The sequence below is a fragment of the Mus caroli genome, unplaced genomic scaffold, assembly GCF_978045245.1.
Source record: "Mus caroli unplaced genomic scaffold, Mus_caroli_1 scaffold_15, whole genome shotgun sequence".
In the NCBI taxonomy this organism is placed as follows: Eukaryota; Metazoa; Chordata; class Mammalia; order Rodentia; family Muridae; genus Mus; species Mus caroli.
The window spans coordinates 106,672,180-106,695,951 of NW_028227270.1; the positions used below are offsets into that span (position 1 = coordinate 106,672,180).

The following is a 23,772-nucleotide window of genomic DNA, read 5'->3' on the forward strand; positions in this document are numbered from 1 at the left end:
TGCCAGCCCAGGATACTATACCCAGCAAAACTCTCAATTACCATAGATGGAGAAACCAAAGTATTCCATGATAAAACCGAATTCACACAATATCTTTCCATGAATCCAAACCTCCTGGGACAAAGGATAATAAAAGGAAAACACCAACACAAGGACAGAAACTACACCCTAGAAAAAGTAAGAAAATAATCCTCCAACAAACCTAAAAGAAGACAGCCAAGAACAGAATCCCAACTTTAACAACAAAAATAACAGGGAGCAACAATTACTTTTCTTTAATGTCTCTTAACATCAATGGACTCAATTCCCCAATAAAAAGACATAGACTAATAGACTGGCTACACAAACAGGACCCAACATTTTGTTGCTTACAGGAAACCCACCTCAGGGAAAAGGACAGACACTACCTCAGAGTAAAAGGCTGGAAAACAATTTTCCAAACAAATGGTTGGAAGAAACAAGCTGGAGTAGCCATTCTAATATCTAATAAAATTGACTTCCAACCCAAAGTTATATAAAAAAAAGACAAGGAGGGGCACTTCATACTCATCAAAAGTATAATCTACCAAGATGAACTCCCAATTCTGAATATCTATGCTCTAAATGCAAGGGCAGCCACATTCATTAAAGAAACTTTAGTAAAGCTCAAAGCACACATTGCACCTCACGCAAAAATAGTGGGAGACTTCAACACCCCACTCTCACCAATTGACAGATCCTGGAAATAGAAACTTAACAGAGACACATGGACACTAACCAAAGTTCTTAAACAAAAGGATTTAATAGATATCTACAGAACATTTTATCCTAAAACAAAAGGATGTACCTTCTTCTCAGCACCACATGGTACTTCCTCCAAAACTGACCATATAATTTGTCACAAAACAGGCCTCCACAGATACAAAAATATTGAAATTATCCATGCATCCTATCTGATCACCACGGACTAAGGCTGATCGTCAATAACAACATAAATAATAGAAAGCCAACATTCACGTGGAAACTGAACAACACTCTACTCAATGATTCCTTGGTCAAGGATGAAATAAAGAAAGAAATTAAAGACTTTTTAGAGTTTAATGAAAATGAAGCCACAACATATCCAAACTTATGGAATATAATGATGGCAGTCCTAAGATGAAAACTCGTAGCCCTGAGTGACTCCAAAAAGAAACTATAGAGAGCGTACACTAGCAGCCTGACAGCACACCTAAAAGCTCTAGAACTAAAGGAAGCAAATTCACCCAAGAGGTTTAGACAGCAGGAAATAATCAAACTCAGGGGCGAAATCAACCAAATTGAAACAAGAACTATTCAAAGAATCAACCAAACCACAAGCTGGTTCTTTGAGAAAATCAATAAGATATATAAACCCTTAGCCAGACTAACTAGAGGGCACAGGGATAGTATCCTAATTAACAAAATCAAAAATGAAAAAGGAGATATAACAACAGAACCTGAGGAAAACAAAACATCATCAGATCCTACTACAAAAGGCTATACTCAACAAAACTGGAAAACATGGGTGAAATGGACAACTTCCTAGACAGATACCAGGTACCAAAGTTAAACAGGATCAGATTAACGATCTAAACAGTCCCATTTCCCCTAAAGAAATAGAAGCAGTCATCAATAGTCTCCCAACCAGATGGGAGAAAAAAGCCCAGGACCAGATGGGTTTAGTGCAGAGTTCTATCAGACCTTCAAAGAAGACCTAATTCCAACTCTTCTCAAACTATTCCACAAAATAGAAGCAGAAGGTACTCTATCCAATTCATTCTATGAAGCCACAATTACTCTGATCCTTCAAACACACAAAGATCCAACAAAGAAAGAGAACTTCAAACCAATTTCCCTTATGAATATTGATGCAAAAATACTCAATAAAATCCTCACATACTGAATTCAAGAACACATCAAAACTATCATCCATAATGACCAAGTAGGCTTCATCCCAGGGATGCAGAGATGGTTTAGTTTACGGAAATCCATCAATGTTATCCACTACATAAACAAACTCAAAGACAAAAATCACATGATCATCTCCTTAGATGCTGAGAAAGCATTTGACAAAATCTAACACCCCTTCATGATAAAAGTTTTGGAAAGATCAGGAATTCAAGGCCCATACCTAAACATAATATAAGTAATCTACAGCAAACCAGTAGCCAACTTCAAACTAAATGGAGAGAAACTCAAAGCAATCCCACTCAAATCAGGGACTAGACAAGACTGTCCACTTTCTCCCTACCTATTCAATGTAGTACTTGAAGTCCTAGCCAGAACAATTAGACAATGAAAGGACATCAAGAGGATACAAATTGGAAAGGAAGAAGTCAAACTATCACTATTTGCAGATGATATGGTAGTATATATAAGTGACCCCAAAAATTCCACTAGAGAACTCCTAAACCTCATAAACAGCTTCAGTGCAGTAGCTGGATATAAAATTAACTCAGACAATCAATGGCCTTTCTCCACACAAGGGAAAAATGGACTGAGAAAGAAATTATGGAAACAACACCCTTCACAATAGTCACAAATAATATAAAATACCTTGGTGTGGCTCTAAAGAAGTGAAAGATCTGTATGATAAGAACTTCAAGTCTCTGAAGAAAGAAATTGAAGAAGATCTCAGAAGGTGGAAAGATCTCCCATGCTCAAGGATTGGCAGGATTAATATAGTAAAAATGGCTATCCTGCCAAAAGCAATCTATAGATTCAATGCAATCCCCATCAAAATTCCAACTCAATTCTTCAATGAATTGGAAAGGGCAATTTGCAAATTCATCTGGAATAACAAAAAACCCAGGATAGCAAAAACTCTTCTCAAGGATAAATGAACCTCTGGTGAAATCACCATGCCTGACATTAAGCTGTACTACAGAGCAATTGTGATAAAAACTGCATGGTACTGGTACAATGACAGACAGGTAGATCAATAGAGTAGAATTGAAGACCCAGAAATGAATCCACACACCTATGGTCACTTGATCTTTGACAAGGGAGCTAAAACCATCCAGTGGAAAAAAGACAGCATTTTAACAAATGGTGCTGGCACCACTGGCAGTTACCATGTAGAAGAATGCGAATTGATCCATTCTTATCTCCTTATACAAAGCTAAACTCTAAGTATATCAAAGACCTTCACATAAGACCAGAGATACTGAAATTAATAGAGGAGAATGTGGGGGAAAGCTTCGAAGATAAGGGCACATGGGAAAAATTCCTAAACAGAACAGCAATGGCTTGTGCTGTAAGATCAAGAATTGACAAATGGGACCTCATAAAATTGCAAAGCTTCTGTAAGGCAAAAGACACTGTCAATAAGACAAAAAGGCCACCAACAGATTGGAAAAGAATTTTTACCTATTCTAAATCTGATAGTGGACTAATATCCAATATATACAAAGAGGCAAGAAGCTGGACTCCAGAAATTCAAATAACCCCATTAAAAAATGGGTACCGAGCTAAACAAAGAATTCTCAACTGAGGAATACTGATTGGCTGAGAAACACCTGAAAAAATGTTCAACATCCTTAAACATCAGGGAAATGCAAATCAAAACAACCCTGAGATTCCACCTCACACCAGTCAGAATGGCTAAGATCAAAAATTCAGGTGACAGCAGATGCTGGCGAGGATGTGGAGAAAGAGGAACACTCCTCCATTGCTGATGGGATTCCAAGCTTATACAACCACTCTGGAAATCAGTCTGGAGGTTCCTCAGGAAATTGGACATAATACTACTGGAAGTTCTAGCAATACCTCTCCTGGGCATATACCCAGAAGAAGTTCCAACTGGTAATAAGAACACATACTCCACTATATTCATAGCAGCCTTATTTATAATATCCAGAAGCTGGAAAGAACCCAGATGTCCCTCAACAGAAGAATGGATACAGAAAATGTGGTACATTTACACAATGGATTACTACTCAGCTATTAAAAACAATGAATTTATGAAATTCTTGGACAAATGGATGTATTTGGAGGATATCATCCTTAGTGAGGTAACCCAATCACAAAAATGTCATTAGATATGCACTCATTGATAAGTGGTTATTAGCCCAGAAACATAGAACACCCAAGATACAATTTACAAAACACAAGAAAATCAAGAAGTGGGAAGACCAATAGGTGGATACTCCATTCCTTCTTAGAATAGGGAACAAAATACCCATGAAAGCAGTTACAGAGACAAAGTTTGTAGCTGAGAAGAAAGGATGGAGCTGGGCGTGGTGGCACACACCTTTAATCCCAGCAATTGGGAGGCAGAGGCAGGCAGATTTCTGAGTTAGAGGCCAGCCTGGTCTACAAATTGAGTTACAGGATAGCCAGGGTGTGGGGAGCAGGTGTGGCAGCAGTCCCAAGAAGGCGCCAGGAACTGCAGCTAAGTCGTATGACTTGCACCTGACTTCCTCATATAAACCACAAACATCGTGAGAGCTGCGCAGGTGTACCAGGTTACTGGCGAAGCCATTTTGGTGGAGATATGCCCCTGCTGCCCTGATTAGCTGAAGCTGCGTACCTGGTGAGGTGATGTGGCCTTCTGTGAGTGGATGGGAACTGATAGTATATAAGAGTGAGAGGCCCAGGGCTCGGGGTCTTTCGCCTATACAGTCAATGTGCAGCCCAATAAACGTGTGCAGAAGGATCCTATTGTGGTGTCTTTCTTGCTGGCGAGTCAGGCGTCCCACACCAGGGCTCTACAGAGAAACCCTGTCTTGAAAAACAAAAACAAAAACAAAAACAAAAAAACAAAACAAAAAAGATGAAAGGATGGACTATCCAGAGACTACCCCATCTGGGAATCCATCCCATAACCAGCCACCAAACCCAGACACTATTGCATATGCCAGCATGAATTTGCTGAAGGGACCCTAGTGTGGCTGTCTAGTATGAGGCTATGCCAGTGCCTTCCAAATACAGAAGTGGGTGCTCATAGTCATCTATAAGATGGAACACAGGGCCCCCAAGAGAGAAGCTAGAGAAAGTACCCAAGGACCTGAAGGGGTCTGCAACCCTATAGGTGGAACAACAATATAAACTAATCAGTCCCCCAAGAGCTCGTCTCTCTAGCTGCATATGTAGCAGAAGATGGCCTAGTCTGCCATCACTGGGAAGAGAGGCCCCTTGGTATTGCAAACTTTATATGCCCCAGTACAGGGGAACGCCAGGGCCAAGAAGTGGGAGTGAGTGGGTAGGGGAGCAGGGCGGTGGGAGTGTATAGGGAACTTTCAGGATAGCATTTGAAATTTGAAATGTATATAAAGAAAATATATAATAAAAAAGTTGCAAAAAAAGAGAACAGGCTTCTAAGAAATAACAGCAAAACATAAAAAATGAAATATAAGATGAAATAAAAATTATTATATTGAAATTGAAAAATACAAGTAAACAGAAAAATAAAATAGCCCCAAGAAAAGGCACAAAAATCAGAGACCCACTCAGTTACACATTCAGGAGCTCATAAAAGTAGCAAACTGGAAGCTATGATACCTACACAGAGGAGTTGGTGCAGACCCATGCGGGCCCTGTGAGCACAGAGGACATGGTGCAGACCCATGCAGGCCCTGGGAGTGCTGCTTTAGTCTCTGTGAGTTCATCTGATCTTTGCTCAGTTTTTTAAGAGGGCTTTGTTCTTGTGGTTTCCTCATTCCCCTCAGTCTCTTCCTACTTTCTGCTTAGGACTTTTGACACCAGAGAATTGTACTATTCGGTAGGGCTCTGTGCTCATTTCTGCTGCTGGTGGATCTGGCGCTCAACAATAGCCGTAGCCAGGTTATCTTTAGTGACCTGGAGTCCATACTGTCAATCCCATGTATAAATTTTATCTTTGCTACCATGACCATTTGCTCATGGGCCGGATAGACTAATGACAGGGAAGGGATAGTGAGAGAAAGAGGTACATAGAATGGGCTATCTTATCTACTTGATCGTTGAACTCTCTGAAGACACTTTTTGTGGAGCATTTATATGGGACACAAGTACCTTCATGTTCTTTACACATTTGGAGAAATCTATGCTTATACTCCTTTCTCAAATGACTTTATCACCTTCTCAACAATTTTCCAATTATGCTCTTTCTGATTTCCTGACCATCAACCCAACAATTGGCTACAGTAAACGATTTCTCATCCTTCCAAGTACATTTAACGCACTACTTAAAGTTCTTCCCACAATGGAGACTTCCCTTAATCAGTGTCTTTCAAGGCTTTCTCTGAAAGGGATTGTTATGACGCAGCTGTCAACTTGTGTGTGGTGTCTGTATAGCATGCTGAACCATTAATAAACAAGGCCCTAGTCTTTTAACAGCATTAGAAACTATAGACGTGTGGGCAAGTGGTATAAAACTTCCATTTTATAGTGAATTGCTATTGTGCACATCCATCTGCATGACTTGGTGGGTCAGATAATACAGTGCTTATCATGGGCACCTCAGGTAACATGTTAAATTGGTGGCAAATTGCCCACTATTCACTTTATATTATATGCCCGATAGCATAGCAAGCACTGCTTCTCAAAAGGAGACTAGTTGTCCTTGTTACCTAGTTGATGGTGATGGTAGAGATTTGCTCTAAAAATCACAAGAGTCTCATCTGTGATTCACCTAAATGAGCCTTCCAAAAGTTGCAAACAACATCCATATCTACCACTAACACCTCAAGTACTATAGGGTCTACTGAATCATATGATCCAAGTGGTAGAATAGCCTGCAGAACATCCTGAGCCTTTTATAGAGCCTTCTCCAGTTCTAGGTCTCACTCAGCACTATCGGCTTTCCAAGTTACATGAGATATGGACTGGAGTAATACATTCAAGTATTTCCAGAATCCAAATGGGCCCACTAAATATTGTGCTTCTTTCTTGGTGTTAAAGGAGGCCATGTCTGATAATTCATCCTTTATCTTAGAGGAATATTTTTATATGTCCTACACCACTAACCTAAAAATTTCACCGTGGGAGAAGGCCTCTGAATTTTGGTTAAAATTTATTTCCCATCCTCTGATGCATATCTCTCTATATAAATCTATTGTTACCAATAAGCACAAAGTGATTGGTACCTCTTGCTCACTTGGTCTAGTCAGCAGAATGCCATCAACATAGTAGGCCAGTAGGTTATTACATAAAAGAGACAGATAATTATAATTCTTCAAACCAAATTTTGATACAGGGCTGGAGAGTTAATAGATCCTTGTTGTAAAACTATTCAGTTAGACTACTAGATAGGTCAGCTGAAAGAAAATTGTTTCTGGTGATTCTTATAGACAAATATCAAAGGGGGGGGGTGGATTTGGTAGAACAATGACAATATGCTCAACTCTTGATACTATATCTAATATAATAGCTGAAATCAAAGTCACTGCTTGATAAAGTTTTCAGTAGTCAACTGTCATTCTCTGTGATCCACCCATCTTTTGCAGAGGCCAAAAAGGAGTTAAAGAAAGATGTGATAGGAACGACCACAGCTGCATCATTAAATCCTTGGTGGTGGCACTGATTCCTGTAATTCCTCCAGAGATGCCATATTGTTTTGGGTTCACCATTTTTTTTTTAATGAAGAGGCAACTCTGATGACTTTCACATGGCATTTTCACCCATAATATCTCTTGCTACACAAACTAACTTTTATTCTAATTATATTTTATGGAAGCAGAGAAATAATCATAGAATAAGTCCCTGTACTCATTGGACCCACTGTATTTTAGCCTTCAGCAAAACCTTCATGAATCCCTCCCTCAGGGGTAGCTGGCCTTTCCTTCATTCAAGTAATCTGGGTCTGCAAATCGGCTTATGTCTAGAAAATGGTTCACAAGCCAAAATTTCTCCTTGCTATGATCCAATTTATCCCCTCTCTCATTTGTTTGAGATTATTATTTTTTCCTGCTGATACAGATCAAACAAAAATGTAGCAGGCTTTATATCTATTTCAGCCCTGGAAATAGCAGATCAATTATTTGCAAAAATGTACAAGCCCCACCTCCCTAAAAATCATTTGCCTATGCTGCCTATTATGGGTCAGGCCATTGTAGACATCACTTTGCCTGTGCTGCCCTTTAGGATAACGATGTTCACCTTGCCTTTGGCAATTCAGTGCTGCCACCTGGCACCTGCTACTCTTTGGCCCAATTAAACACATTGCATTTAAGTCATCCAACTGAGAAGCAACATCTCTGACCCTAAGGTTTGGCACAAGGAAAGAAGCAATGACCAAGCTCTTCAAGTGTGCTGGTGCCTCTCTCACCATTTTGTGACTTAGAGCATTAGTGAAGGGTATGTCCTCTGGGCCTTCCTGGAGGATTAGGCTTTGCAGAGCACATCCACTCTAGAATTACAATTTCCCTGTTCTTTAAATAATGGGTCTAGAGACAAGTTTGGGCCCTGAGCTATATCAGTATTGCTCTTCCTAAAACCTTCATCAGGCTGTAACTGTTGATTCCAGAGACAATGAGTAAATAATTTCTCCATGCAAAAGTGAACAGGAATTATTGCAGTGGGTAGGGGTAGCAATGCATCCTCTGCTAAGGGTGGAGAGACTACTTGTCAGGTAAGATAAAGTCTTAGGAATTGGAGACCTCTAGATCTTTCTTCGAACTCTTAAGGGCCCTCCTACAGATCTTGATCCCAGGTTTCAGGATCCCACTACTCACCAATCAATGCCTGACACTCTCCAAGGATGAAACCTGAATTTTCACTGTAGATCAGTATAGATTTGGTTTTCTATAACATGATCTTTGTGGCTGCTGGAGAGAAGATGCTCTCTCAGGGCATTCTTTATCTGAGTAAAGGAACGTAGACCCAGAAACAGAAATGTGATGTGTATTCACTTATAAGTGGGTATTAGCTGTTAGTTAGATGATAATCAAGCTACAATTCACAGACCCAGAGAAGTTATGTAAGGAGGAGGACTCTGGGGGTCAGGGTTGTGGCATATGGATGTTCTTGGGAAGGGGAAATAGAGTAGATTTTCTGGGTGGACTCAGGGTTTGTGGGGACTGGAGAGGGAGTGATCAGGTGGGGTGGATGGAGACGGAGAGTGTGGGATGAGGCAGCTGAAACTGGGGGGTATGTGGGTTGCAGTGTGGAAACCTAATACAGTAGAAACTTCCTGGACTCTGTGAGGGCAATCCTAGTGAGGACTCCTAGTAATGATGGTTAGGAAGTCTGGACTGGTCATCTTTTGTAGCCAGACAAGGCTTCCTGTGGTAGGACTGGGTTGCATTCAGTTGAATTGCTGACTGAGGAAATCCAGTTTCGGATGTCTAAACAACTCAGTTTGATCCTAGGACAGAGGGCCACTCTCTGAAAACTGACAGTAGTGCCCCATTGCAGAGAACAACATCCACACAACTTGTTGAATGTAGAGAGGAGTAATTTTAAGACTTTCTTTAGGTAAACTAGAATGCAGATGTGTCTAGTGGGCTTCACTTAATGGCTAAGAATTTTTCACAGAAAATGGGATAAATAGAAAGTTTAAGTTTATTCTCCCTTATTTGAGATTATAAGACCTATGCTAGGTTCTAGAGGTTGGTACATGTATGATATCCTAAGAGCATACATCTCACCCCTTTCTATAAGAGCTGCATTCATTAGACTACTGCCCAATAACCTTCATCATCTTGTCTCTGTTTCCAATAATACCATTATTCTTTAGCCCCAGTTGTCCAGTTATCTCAGCACTCATAGCCCTTTGTGTTATGACCTTTCAACTAGTCCAGTCAAGAGTTTGAATTTCTTTACACTTGAATCTTCACTGGCTTTAGCCAACAAATGGAAGTGACAAAGTGCTAGATTTGAGACCTATCTCAGAAGCACCCCTTCTCTCTTATATTTCCCCCCTCTCTTCCTGTCCCTCCTCCTTAACCATTACTCAAATCTTGTTCAAGTTGTCGCAACTTCTGTGAGTTCACACATGCAGCTGTCTGTGATGTTGAAAGGATTCTGTTTCCTTTCAGTCATCTACCATCTACCATTCTTTCAGGCCTTTCTTTTTTGATGATTGGTGAGATAGCTGTGAACCCCAATAGCTGCAATAATGACGGGCACAACACAACATGTGTACTGGTGTAATAGTGGTATGAGCATCATAGGAGTAACTAAAAATATTCTGGTTAGATTTCCTCATACACAGAATGTAACTCTACCTGGCACCATTTTTGGGTCAAGAACCCATGGCTAGGCAGGTCACAGGCCCCACAGAGAGCATACTACCACTGTGCTGTTAAATAGATGTTTAATAGGCATTAAATTGACTCCTTATCACTTATTAGTATACCCAGAGATGAAATTGTCTCTCAACCCTCATCAGAGAAGCTTAAATTTGCATAGAGGAAGATTTAACACAGAGACACACAGCTGGCCAAAATGCAAGGAATAAGAGACTGAAATGTTCGGCCCTAAATGGAATATGAATATTGCACCCTTCCTTATATATATTTAATATCTAGCTTTTCTCAAAAACACTTTTAAGTTTTACTTAGGTGTACTTTAGTTTTGTGAGGACTCCTTTTTGTGGGTGATGGATTTCTTAGTTCATAATTGCCTGTTGCTTTTTTTGTCTTGTACTTTTTAATAAGTATTTTGATGAGAAAATAAAGGAAAATTAACCAGCTGACATCCTAATCTAACTCTTCCATTATGAGCATATCTTAATATTCTAAAAATATTGGGTTTTCAATAAGCTTCTCTCTACAAACGTGTATTTTCATAGATCTTTCTAGCTTCCCCAGTTAGTGTAATTGTTTCTATCACACTGACAACACACCCTTGACAATATGATAGTAATTACACCACATTTTTCTTAAATGTAATATTAGCATAAATATTTAACAAGTTTAGATTGTCTATCATAAGACATTAAATAATAAATTATTTTGTTAATAAATAAAATAAATATATACACAAGAAGTAAGACAGCCAGTAATATAGAGAGGAAATATTGAAAGCGGTAAATAAAGGTCTCTCAGATCACAGCAAATATAATTGCTTATATTGACAATTCAGGAAATCTCTGCATAAGATTCCTAAGACTAAAAAACAGTATTATGTCAAATCCCAAGAAAAAATACAGACATCCATTTATTTTTATCCATGCCTGCACTGAATAAAATTATCAATCCTATTTTTGTTTTAAAATAAGATTTATTTATTTTTATTATTTGTCTATGAGTATTTGCCTGTATCTGACTACATTAACAATACCAGTGTCTTGCACCCTCAAAGGGCAGAAGAGGGCATTGTTCCCCCTGGAATGTCATATGAAGGCCAGGGAAAGAACAGCTAAAGATGATGACCTAGAGCTTTAGAAATGTCCTGTCCTGCATCACCTTTTCCTTTTCATAGAAAACAAAGATACTGACTCTGGCTATTTGTTCTACCTGTTAAGCTGTGATGCTATCCCTGTACTCGCAGATAAGTGTAGCTCTCACCAGTTATCAAACGAGCTTCTTTTCCAGAGTTCATTACTAAAGTCACACCTAGTCAAAATGCACAGCAGATCTGGACTGTGGGCTGCTCAGCCTCAGTTGTATTGTATCTACAACACAAGCCCTACATGTGAGGCTCAGGGAACACCAGGGAAGAAAATGTAGAAAGATTGTAGGAACAGGGAAACCAGGAAATCAATCGGCTGCAAGATAGTGTTTTCTAAAGATGGCCAGGAAGCCACACACATGACGTTTAACAATGTGGCTGCTTAAATAAGACCTGAAGAATGACAGGACCAGGTGACAAGCTAACATAGGTGGGGATATTGTGCAGGAAACCAACACTAGATGAAGATGAAGAGCTACAGGCAATTAAAGGCTGCTGAAAGAATGAATCCTTTCCAGGGATGAACCCCTAAATGAGTATCCAGTCCCAGTAAAACACACACAAATAACACTAAACAGACTGAGTGCGTGTGATAAAGAAATTTCAAGGAAATAGGAGGTATGAATGAGAGAGGTTGGAGGGAAAGGAGGTGGATGATATAATTATATTTTAATTAATTAAAAATTCTAAAATTACAAAAGGTGTGAAACTGGTGCCCTTTTCCTTTGGTAGAAAAAGAAATAGAAAAGAAGAAAGTGCCTAGAGGAAAATAAAGCATACCTCAGGATTGTTGCACCAACACACTGAGAGATGCTGACTTATCAAGCTATCCTCATGACATAACAGGAAGAAAATCTCTTTGAGCCAAATAGATGCAGCAACACTGAAAATCAGACTGTCCAACTTAGCAATTAATTGAGGTGAATAGGCATTCTTTGTGGCAGTTTGTTGGAATTGTGTGTCTTCAGAAATCTTTTTTTTATATTTTTTTATTACGTATTTTCCTCAATTACATTTCCAATGCTATCCCAAAAGTCCCCCATACCCTCCTCCCCACTTCCCTACCCACCCATTCCCATTTTTTGGCCCTGACATTCCCCTGTACTGGGGCATATCAAGTTTGCGTGTCCAATGGGCCTCTCTTTCCAGTGATGGCCGACTAGGCCATCTTTTGATACATATGCAGCTAGAGTCAAGAGTTCCGGGGTACTGGTTAGTTCATAATGTTGTTCCACCTTCAGGGTTGCAGATCCCTTTAGCTCCTTGGGTACTTTCTCTAGCTCCTCCATTGGGGGCCCTGTGATCCATCCAATAGCTGACTGTGAGCATCTACTTCTGTGTTTGCTAGGCCCCGGCCTAGTTTCACAAGAGACAGCTATATCAGGGTCCTTTTAGCAAACGCTTGCTAGTGTATGCAATGGTGTCATCATTTGGAGGCTAATTATGGGATGGATCCCTGGATATGGCAGTCTCTAGATGGCCCATCCTTTTGTCTCAGCTCCAAACTTTGTCTCTGCAGAAATCTTTAATATTAGTTTATACAAGAGACTTTTGTTGATTTCCTTTTTTTTCTTTCAAATTTCTGGTTGGTATTATCATTTGGTTGACTCTGGTGTTTATTGTTACACCTCAGCCAAGTCCATTCTTGGAGGTTTTCTTCATACCAAAGCTCATATGTCAAATCTGGTGAAATGTGTGCTCAGGGTTCTGTGTGGCTTTTTAGATATGGTTTGAAAAACAGTCAGCGTTGAACTCATCTGGTGGGAAGATCAGATTCCTGCCAGACAAAGGGAAATGTCTATTGAGAAATCACTGGGCACCTGAAGTGATGAGCCCAGGCTGGAAGGGAGGTGCTCCCAGGTGAGGGAGGAGGATGGGAATTGAGGCTTCACTTGGTTTCCCTTGGTTTCCTCTTCTGTAAAGTTATGCTGCAAGAGTGACAAGAGGTGGGTCAACAAGAAGAACATCAGAAAGAAGCCATCATTCTTATTGTTATAAATGGAGATATATCCAATCAGCTCTTCAAGAAAAGGCTCTGGAGTTGGAGGTATTACCAGGGTAACTAAGAGGAAGTACCGGGCATTACTCAGTATAGTAAGAATACTAGGGTGTTCCCTGGGTGGGGGGGGGGGAAAGTACACCTCTAAGATGTGAAAAACAGTTTGCCTGGGGAGTGCTGCGCGGGAAAATAGGTAGAAATAAAAAGGCATTGTAAAGCCCAGAATTGCGGATTATGGAGGTCATGTGCTCAGAACCTTCGCACTTTGTGAACGTAGCAAGCCCAAATTAGACCAAATCAGTGGCCAGCATTTCACTTTCTTTTGCAGTTTGGTTGGCTGGTCAAATAAAGATTTGCATTTTCCTACTTCCATTTTACTATTTTGACAATGTGTACTGCTTAATACGAAACCTGTTTGGAAAGCTAAGCTTATCAATTATGATTTACATTTTTACATAAATTACAATTATGATTTACAAGCATGGTATTTGTGATCATAACGTTGTTTGGGGGGGAACTTGCTGTGAAAATACTGGAGGATGTTGTGAAATGTATCTGTATCTGTGAAACGGACAAGGAAGGAAATTGAGGTGAGAACACCTGACACAGTGTAGCTACCTAGAAGGTACTCATCCTTTCTGAACACAACATTTGCATGTACACAAAGGAACTGATGAACCGTGGCTGGTCCGGATAATCCTCGCGGACGCGTGCTAAGTGTTGGAAGGATGGGGCCTGTAGTAACAAGAATATATATATATATATATATATATATATATATATATATATATTTACTAAGGGGGTGAGGAGGAGGAGAGTGCGGGTGCGTGAGGCTGCAGGGCGGAGCACAGCTACAGAGAGCAAGCCTGGCTCCTGGTTGGTTCTCAAGTCTGGTTCCCACAGAGGAGCAGGCAGGAAGGGAGGGGATGCGGGAGGAAGGATAAAGCAATAAAGTGTGCTGCGTTGCCACGCTCTGGGAGTCCTTGTTTGAGCCGCAACACCACGCGCCTCTGACCCAGAGGACCCCCTCCTGGCTCGCACAGGTTCACCAGCCGAGAGCTGCTCCAGCCGTGACGGTGGCTCTGACAATAGTTGGCTCAGGATACGAAGCAGCCAGAGCAAGGCAAAAGACGCTGATCGCCCAGGACTAGCAAACCAGGTCCTCAATGCCTGGCACCTATGCAAGCCACGTGCGACCCCCGGTTCTAACCTGCGTACGGACCGGAGCATGATCTGTGCCCAGTTGGAGGCTGCCAAGGTAAGCAGACGCCACGCTCAGACCATCAGCCTCTCCTTCCCTGCCCTCTCCCCACCCCCTTTCTGGGGCGGCTTCCTCACCCTTGCGAAGCCCCTGCAGCGCACTGCCTCCCGAGAGCCGGGATCCACCCTTTTACCCACCCTCTCTTCTCCCGCGAGGTTCAATTGTTGGCTTGGGGCGGGTCGCCGCCCAAGCCGGGCTGGCATCCCAAGGCTTGGGTACAGCCCGCAGATAGGGACCCGAAGAGAAACAAAGAAGCCCCCAAACGGGTTCGCAGCGCCTCCTCCGCCCCTGGGCGCCCTCCCAGTGGCTAAGAGATGGCAGAGGAGGGGGCGGAGAGACCTACGTAATCCCCCTTCCCAGCCCACACCCACTCCTTGTGAACCAAGGCTTTTAGACAATTGTATCCCATGGTTTCTGCTTGAACTCTCTGTGCTCACTCAAAGGCTCCTGCAGCCGGCCGCCAGGTGCAGTCTACTGGGTGGTGACTGGATGGGAAGATGCTCGGTGTGGGTGTTCCCCAGGCGACTCCCTATCTCTGGCCGGTTGTGCCTCTCATCTGGGCCTGCCACCTGAGTTTCAGCGGGAGCAGCTGGTCCTTTTGCCTACCCTACTGTTACCTGCACATAGGAAGAGAAAGGGGCGGAGGTTGGGGGCAGGCAAGGGGGCGCTGGGAAAGCCGCATCCGGTCCATTTTTTGGCCGGAGATTCGACACATTCTCCCTACTTTACCAGGCCATGACAATGCAGCAAAATCCTAGAGCTCAAAGTGGCCCTCCATCCTCCACTCCAGGGCTTTCTGACAGCCTTGCAGCCTCAATTTCCCAGGCACTGGACTAATTTTGGGAGTGTGGCTGTGTGGTCTGTTCATCTTGCGCACAGAGGCTGGACAGGGTAACTTCTTCCTTGCCAAATTCAGAACATGGGGGTAGGGAGGGGGTGTGGGGAGCTGGCAGAAAAACAGGCTGCAGAGATGCCCCAGCTTGCTGTGGTTCCGTCTACAGCTAGCCTCAGTCTGCATTGAGCTAACAGAAGATAGCATGCCGGGATATTCCTAGCTACTGAAGACATTTTTTTTTTTTTTTTTGACGTTGCTGTAGTTTTTTAGGCTTACTTCTGGGATCTGCAGCAGTGGGAGTCTCCCTTGTTTTCCTTCTTTCTCTGAAAAGATAACTGTGCTGTATTCAGCAGAAGTGGAGACTGGAAGAACAATATAGTTCAAAGATAAGGGGTGGCTTCTCTTTTCCTGGAATTTAAAAGGCGGTTTAGAAGGGTAGGTGCCTACCTGAAAAGACCAGCTTTAAAAGACCCCAGCGGTGCTGTTCCAAAGCTTCTCAAAGCAGGTGGCCAGATCTGCAGTTTCTCAACAGTGGGACTCTCCGGCTGTGGCTATCACGGTAATTCACTCTAGCGTGGGGATTCATTTTGAAAATGTGTTTTCCACTAAGAAGGGATTACAATCCACATGCCTACTCCAATATGAATGTGTGTGTGTGTGTTTGTAAAGACGTAGCTTGTGGCAGTTTTCCCTGTTGTCTGATCCCTCAGCTTGCTACCTCCTCTGGAATGTGGCACTGGTGAAATGAAGAACTAATTTAAGTCCTAGACCAACAGGCAAATCGAGTCCAGAGGATTTCTTTTAAAAAATAGGTTCTGGTAGATCCACACTAGGATCTTGGTCTAGTGCAATTGGCTTCTTTGCAGATCTCTTTTTGTGGGGGGGGGGGGGACGGGACAGATTTTCACCAAGACAGTTGTCTAAATTTATTCAGATTGTGACATTATTGACATGGTTCAGGAGGCCACATCCTGAGTTGGAGCAGCGTATCATGCAGAGGGAATGCAGCTGCTGTTGTTCATAGATATGACAGCATCATCACCTCTTCCTCCTTCACACTTTGCCTTTTAAAGATGAGCCTAGTGAGGCTTGGCCTTCCAGCTCTAGATAGGACTATTAATGAACAAATACTTAATGGGCAAATGTAATCATTAGAAAAAACCTCTTAGTTTCAATCCCCAAGTGTAAAATGAGTTGGTCCAGTTAAGTCTACAGTTCCCTCTAGTTCTAGCTTTCTTTGCTAAGTGATTAAGGAGGCAAGAAAAGTTAGCCAGTTCAGGAAAGACAATTATACTCAAATAATGGAAGCAAACCACGGTTTTATTATGGACCTTATAATGTTTACTTCTTAAAATTTTTTTAGCTCCAGCTTCAGCACTTCTCCTATAAGTGAAATGAACTGATGATTTAAAACATATCAATTTTAGTCCACTAAAGAAAGAGGCTTCCCAGGGGAGGGGAGCCGCGGAGCAGTGGAGACCGTGGAGTGCATTGTGTAACAGGTTCTCTTACTTTCAGCTTTAATTGCTCACTGATAATTGAGAATTAACGTTTCCAGCTACTGAATTCTGTTTGCTTATTTCTAATGAAAGAGCACAGGTAGGAATTTTGTCCAGTGCAGTAATTAGCAATAGCATCAGGTTTACTGTCTCGTCAGTGTTTGGTATTGCTCATAATGCTCACATGCTCACGTTTGCTACTGTGATGGTAATGCCTGAGACAGTGGTGTTTCTAAACAGGCAAATAGAGTGTTTTGTTTACTTTGGTAATTGTTAAAAGTTAGACATGAAGAGGCATTTAACCATTGACTCTAGCTTAGCTACACAAAACACCACATTTGAGCACTAATTTCCTTAAATGTTATGATCAAAATAATATCTTGGAATAGCAATACGTGCTGGGCATAGTTTACTGTTTCCCTATAGCCATTTCACCCACACAGCTAGGTTAGTACTGATCATACTGCAGTTATCTGAGTTGTGAATGCTATATATCCTCCAGTTTAAATGTTGCTCTGAAAGCTCAGAACAAGGGCACTATCAAACTCACCTTTCATCCGCAGCGCCTAGCACTTTGCCTGGTGTGTGGTCTGTAGTGGAGAATGTCTGCTGAATGGAGTTCAGGTCCTGGGAATGTTCTGTAATTGTATAGGCAGGAGGAAGGTGGGCATCTTCTGCTTCATGAGTCAGTTGGAAGAATCAGATGGGGTTATGTAAGATGCTTAATGGAAATGGTGAGGAAGTACTCAGATGCAGGCCTTCCAGCTGATGCCTCTGAGGGAGACGTTCCTCCTCCCAAGAAAACAAACAAAACTGTGTAGAGAGGACATCAAAATGCGGTAGGGCCAGGAAACGTTCTTTTTTTTTTCTCTTTTCTTTGAATGATCTGTATTTGTCTTTCTAGTTTGACGGAATTTATCTGGCCACTGCTTTGTTCTGTCTTAGCTTCGAAGGAAAATTGTTTGGCCCAAGTACTCTGTCCTCTGACTTGAACTTAAACAGAAGACCAGAGCATTGCTGTCAGTTCTTCCTCAAGTCTAGATTCTACTGTCTAGTGCTTGCAAGGATGGCAGTCAGGTTTAGGAAATACTATGGGCTGACCCATATTTGTACAAATCACATTTAACAACCATACATTGTATTTCTGAAATGACCAAGCAGTTAGAGACCACCATTTCCTGAGCCAGCATCCTTTGATGGAATCTTCATGTATGAAGATTCTTACATAGACAGGTCTCACAGACATTGAGACTTCAGGAGAAATCACCCTGGGAAACTAGAAAAGCCCACTTCCTTGTACCCTTCCTGCTCAAAGCTCTGAGTGTTTTCAGTGACTCTTCTCTCAGTGACCTACTTTCTTCTTCTTCTTCTTCTTCTTCTTCTTCTTCTTCTTCTTCTTCTTCTTCTTCTTCTTCTTCTTCTTCTCCTTCTCCTTCTCCTTCTCCTCCTTCTCCTTCTCCTTCTCCTTCTCCTCCTCCTCCTTCTTCTTCTCCTCTTCCTCCTCCTCCTCCTTCTTTCTTCTTCTCCTGCTCCTCCTCCTCCTTCTCCTTTTACTTCTCTTCCTTCTCCTTCTTCTTCTCTCTCCTCCTCCTTCCCCCACTTTTTCACCCACTCAGAGGATTTATTTTCTTCTTCTTTAAAAGTAGGAGGTTTGCCCAGACAATGCTACAGGTCACTTAGAGAACACAATTCTGTACTTATTTTATTCCATTGTGCAATCTCTAGGGTGAAAATAATTAATTGATAATCAAATTAATATTTTAAATTTATGTGTATTGTATGATGTACCGGTGTAGAGTAACTTAAGGCCACTTAGGAGCACATGCAGTTTTCTTGTAATCTGGTTGAACCTTCTGTTAACCCTATTCTCTATAGATACTTACAATAATTCTTTCTTAACTTTATAACTAAATATATTCTGTTAAAGAAGGGATGTTCTTGATGTTTCTTGTTCCTGGAGTAGAGCAATAAAAGGTATAAAACTTCAGAGATATTTAGAATTTCAGGATTTGATAGTCAAGGCTTGGCTTTCATCACCATGGAGGGTGTTTTCTGAGAATTCCCTGATCAGAAGTGTTACTGAGGTTAACCCAACACTTTCCCTTTTCTCTTTCTCTAATTTTCATTTGCCCCCTGTACTTCTCGTCAACCTATTCTACTGAAACAAACAACTCCCCAATTTTGAAAATGCACATCAGAATAACACTAACACCCATCTCGTGGGCTAGATCCAAGAATAATATTCCCACTCATCCTGTGGGCTACACCAAGGGAGGCACCAGAATCCCATGCCTTCCCACCTGTCTTACCCATTTCTGATTTCCGAGGTTTACTTATACACATTACCTTTCCAAATTAGGAGACTGTGAAGTGGAGAGGCAGATGGAGTCTTGGAGGATGTTGTGTAAGTTAGGCTATGGTGAGGTGGAGAGACAGTTGGAGTCTTCAAGGATGTTGTAATATTTCTATGTTTTCACAGGCTTTCAACTTTACCTGAATCATAGTCGCTAGGTATTTGAGTCTTAAAAGCCTCCCTTAGGTATTTTGTGAGCTGGAACAGCACATTGATGATTTTATATATCCTATCCCATAATGCACACACATGGGGCTATTAGTGAGTGGCTATCGTGTCTTAAGGCATGGGCACTGGAGGAGAAAATGACAAGCGATCCGTGTAAGATGTTGATAATACCACAGTTTATTGATGACATGTTGTAAAGACCACTAGCTTCCTAGGTCACTGAATTTCTGTGGCAACAAGACATGAGCAATCTGAGCACTGTGTGGCCAGAAACCATACTTTTCTCTAATTATCAGCCTGAAGTTGAATGCACAAAGAACGGAAAAATAAAAATATTGTGTGCAGATGGGCCCTGCTGGTGTTATCTACTTTCATGTGATATTTTTGGATGAATACAGTGGATGAAATTTAAGCCTGCATCGAGGGGAGGGAGGGGTGAGCTAGAGGAGGATACCATCTGTACACATGATGATGAGCACTATCATGGGAACTTCACTTGGGGTCTCTTTGATGTAGTTAGTGGAACAGGTTTTTCATTTCACACTTTCTAGATATATTTGTATTGCACAGATGTCAGGGAAGTATCATGTGTGTGAAAGGAAAAAAAAAAGACCAAAATTTACTTCTATGATCAAGGATTATAATTCAATCACTTTGTCTTTAAATTAACACCTGTTCAAACTGCAGGAATGTTGTCTGCTTTTATTTTTGCGGGGGTAGGGGGGAGGTTAAGCAGAGAAGTTCAAGAAAACAGAAATCTTTATCCTATACATTATTAAAAGGCAGAGATTCGGATTAAGCAGGAAAAAAGATGGAGAGATGAAATAAAAGGCTATGCTTTGGGTGGATAAAACCTGTCAACAATTCATCATTTGTCGTCATCCAAGGCCTGCTGAAATGACTGCAGAGATGCCATTGAGGAGGGATGCTGTAGCTTAGTTGGTAGAGTGTTAGAGTGCTTGCCTAGGGCTCATGAGGCTCCATCTCATCCTTACACAAACCAGGAGTGGCCTCACAAAAGCCTGCAGTCTTAGTACTTGGAGGTGGGAGGCAGACACTGGAGGAAGGAAAGTCAGCCTTGGTTACATAGGGAGTTCCAGGCTATCCTGGGCTACATGAGGACCTGTCTCAAAATCACACGGGAAAACAAAACAAGAAAACACCCGAGAGTGTGATCAGTAGGTCACTGGCCGGTAAAGGACTTAAGTTTTTCTTTGCTATATCCACATTCCCCTTCACCCCTGTGAACAAGAAGTTCTGGAAAGGAGTTGTGTCTGATGTGGAGGTGTTGAAGTGTTTCAGGTGCAGCGCCTAATTCAAATTTATGATCAGAACTCAACCTCTGTGTTGTATCTGCCATTCTGTGACTAATAGATAAAGCCAAAACTACTATCCACTGACTAGCATATAAAAACCTTTTGGAATGTATTAATGGAACACAGCCCCATTTTTCATCAATCAGAGGGCTAAGAATTTTGTCAGATAGCTTCTGAGATCTATAGCTGAGATCTATAGCTGATCCTTCCTTCCAACTGTCTATAACCTGTCTCTCTTATATTTCCATAATGTATCTGAAAAATGTTTGATTTATAACTTTCTTTGTCCTGACACTATAAAAACTTCATGAAACTGTTTCCATGTTGGAAGAGGAATTGGGGCAGGGAGAGGGGCAACCCAAATCTGTGATCCGTGGCTATGGTCACTCACATTTGGCTCCAAACTAAACTCTAACTCCCCGTAAGGTGACAACTGTGTTTTTGCACAGACAGTTATTGTACCCAGTATGGAATTCTGAGGGAATAATGCACCTCTCACAACAGGAGTCACCCAGATAGAAGCAAGGTACTGTCAAGGACCCATTCAGTGCAAGCCACTTGGAGTGCTTTTCCCTGGTAAATTGTTGGTGAGTTCTATCCATGGCTTTTTCAAACTTCCCTTGGGTTGGCTGATGGTCCATTTGTTTATTCTGAGCTGGTTATTTAAAGACCCTGTTTGATAGATATCTTTCTGATTTGGGTTTGCTTTCAAAGTTTACAGTATATTGTTTTCTTGCTTTGAAAGCATTTTGGTCTAGACATTTGGTATTGTTTGTTTGCTTGTTTGTTTGATTGCTTGCTTTCAGATTTCCAAAGTCATTCTGGATTCTTACTGGCTTATTTTCAGCCATGCTCCATTTTAAACCTTTGAAGACATTTTGGTTTCTGGTTTGGTGTGTCTTGGTTTTCTTTGCTTTTGGAGTGATTTACTACATTTTTCCTTTGTCTCTTGATACTATTCTGATCCCTAGTTCTACCCCCTTTCGTGTGGCTTTTCCTGCTTATTTCACATGTATCTTAGGAAACTGATGGAGTGCTGACCATAAAGAAACAAATGATATGAGGCATTGTTCCCTGTAACCCAACAGAGTTGTCTGTGTCATGGCCTCATAGGGAAATCCAAAAATGCCTTTTCTCTGGGTCATAGGGAACTTTAGTACTTATCTGGAAACACATAAGGCTTGATTACCCAGTGACCTTGAGCACATTCATGTTTTTATAAAGGATAACCCCAAGGGCCAGTGGAAGAGGGTGGAGGGTTCTGATCCAAATTCACAAATTCAATTCTGATCCAGAACAGAAATTCCTAGCTAACATTGAGGGGCGTGCAAGTTTTCTTTTCAGGAGGAAGGGGGGAAATGGGGTGGTGGGTCAGAGGACGTTAAGGCTTCCAGAATGAGGAAGTGTTTAGAGATAAACTACCATCTGATACCCCAGGCAGCTTTCTGCATGTGACGATTACAAACTTTCAACCCACAAGTGTTTGGGGAAAATGGAGAGATAATAGATAATTTGGCTTTCCTGACTATCACCTGTGCCTTCTGTAATGATGATAGCATGGATTTGGGGGTGGGAGTGTGTCAGCTGCTTTCCCTGTAATGTTCTGAAGAATAGGTAGGTGGACCTCTGGCCTCTGTATTTGTTACAGTCAAAACAGATACATTTAAACTCTGCATGTTTTAACTTTATGGGAGAATTTTTAAAAAGTAGAAGCTGGAAAGATGGTTTCTGGGTTAAGAGCATTGGTGGCTCTTCCACAGGACCTGGCTTGAGTCCTAGCACCCACATAGTGGCTCAAAATCATCTGGAAATCTAGATGCCTATTCTGGACTCCATGGGCACTGCATTCATGTGGTACATATACAAAACACCCATACACACAAAATAATAAAACAATTTAAATAAACTGTCTACTTTTTAAAACTAGGTACACCTAGATTATAATTGTGTCATGTGTGTCTGTGATAACTGTTTTAATGTGTTGTTTGGGTCAAGAGAAATTTTTAAAAGCTGTGACCATATCAGTTTTTTATAATTTATTTTTATGGTATACTCAAAACATTATTTATGGCATGCCTAATCAAAACGCATGTGTGTATATATAAAATGTGAGTATTTTAGTAATTCTTGAAGAATATATACCATTTTATAAACTTGGTACTCTGAATATCTTAAAACTTTATAAAATCATATCTTTGGCTCTATCAACTATTTCAAAAAACTGAAAAGTACTTACTGTTAATATAAAACAATAATCATTAGAGCCAGAAGATACATATTTCATTAAGCTATAAAATTTAAAGTGATATACATAGATTTGATAAGGTTTTCCTTCCAAAAGAGATTCTGAATTAATACGCTAATTAAAAATTTATTCCACACTTGAATAATAGTCATGGGTAACATAAAATCATATTTTTTCTTTTCCAAAAAATCTTTTTCTGCTTATTCTGTTTTTTTTTAATTTGGTTATTTTACTTATTTACATTTCAAATGTTATCCCCCTTCTGTGGTTTCCCCTCTGCAAAGGCCCTATCCCATCCCTATCCCCCTGTCTCTATGAGGGTGCTCCACCACCCCCAACACTCCTACCTCACTGCCCTAGCATTCCCCTGTGCGAGGCATCCAGCCTTCACAGGACTAAGGACCTCTCCTCCCATTGATCTCAGATAAGGCCATCCTCTGCTACATATGCAGCTGGAGCCATGTGTCCCTCCATGTGTATTCTTTGGTTGGGGGTTTAGTTTCTGGGAGCTGTGGCAGGGGGGTCTGGTTGGTTGGTTTTGTTGAAAACCCTTTGAATTCCTTCAGTTCTTCCCCTAACTCCTCTATCAGGGTCCCATGCTCACTCCAATTTTGGCTGCAAACATCTGCATCAGGCTCTGGCACAGCCTCTCAGGAGACAGCTATATCAGGCTCCTGTCAGCAAGGACTTCTTGGCATCCCTAATAGTGTCTGGGTTTGATGGCTGCATATGGGATGGGCCATCTCCAGATGGCCTTTCCTTCAGTCTCTGCTCCATTCT

The 23,772-nt window shown here is 41.4% G+C and overlaps 1 protein-coding gene across 7 annotated transcripts in view; it reads left to right on the forward strand.

Moving 5' to 3' along the window:
• Positions 1-14,225: 14,225 nt before the first annotated feature.
• The window catches only part of Hecw1 (HECT, C2 and WW domain containing E3 ubiquitin protein ligase 1), a 287,293-nt gene continuing 277,746 nt past the window's right edge, over positions 14,226-23,772 (forward strand). For 5 of the 7 annotated variants that reach the window (XM_021180044.2, XM_029468498.2, XM_029468503.2 and 2 more), the window contains exon 1: positions 14,226-14,573. Coding sequence is in view for 4 of the 7 variants with exons in the window: in XM_029468498.2 (XP_029324358.1) it covers positions 14,544-14,573 (30 nt within the window). In the remaining 3 variants the exon portion in view is untranslated. Of the gene's footprint in view, positions 14,574-15,512; positions 15,971-23,772 lie in introns of those variants that run through there. The other 2 variants (XM_029468499.2, XM_029468502.2) reach the window with 1 other exon arrangement.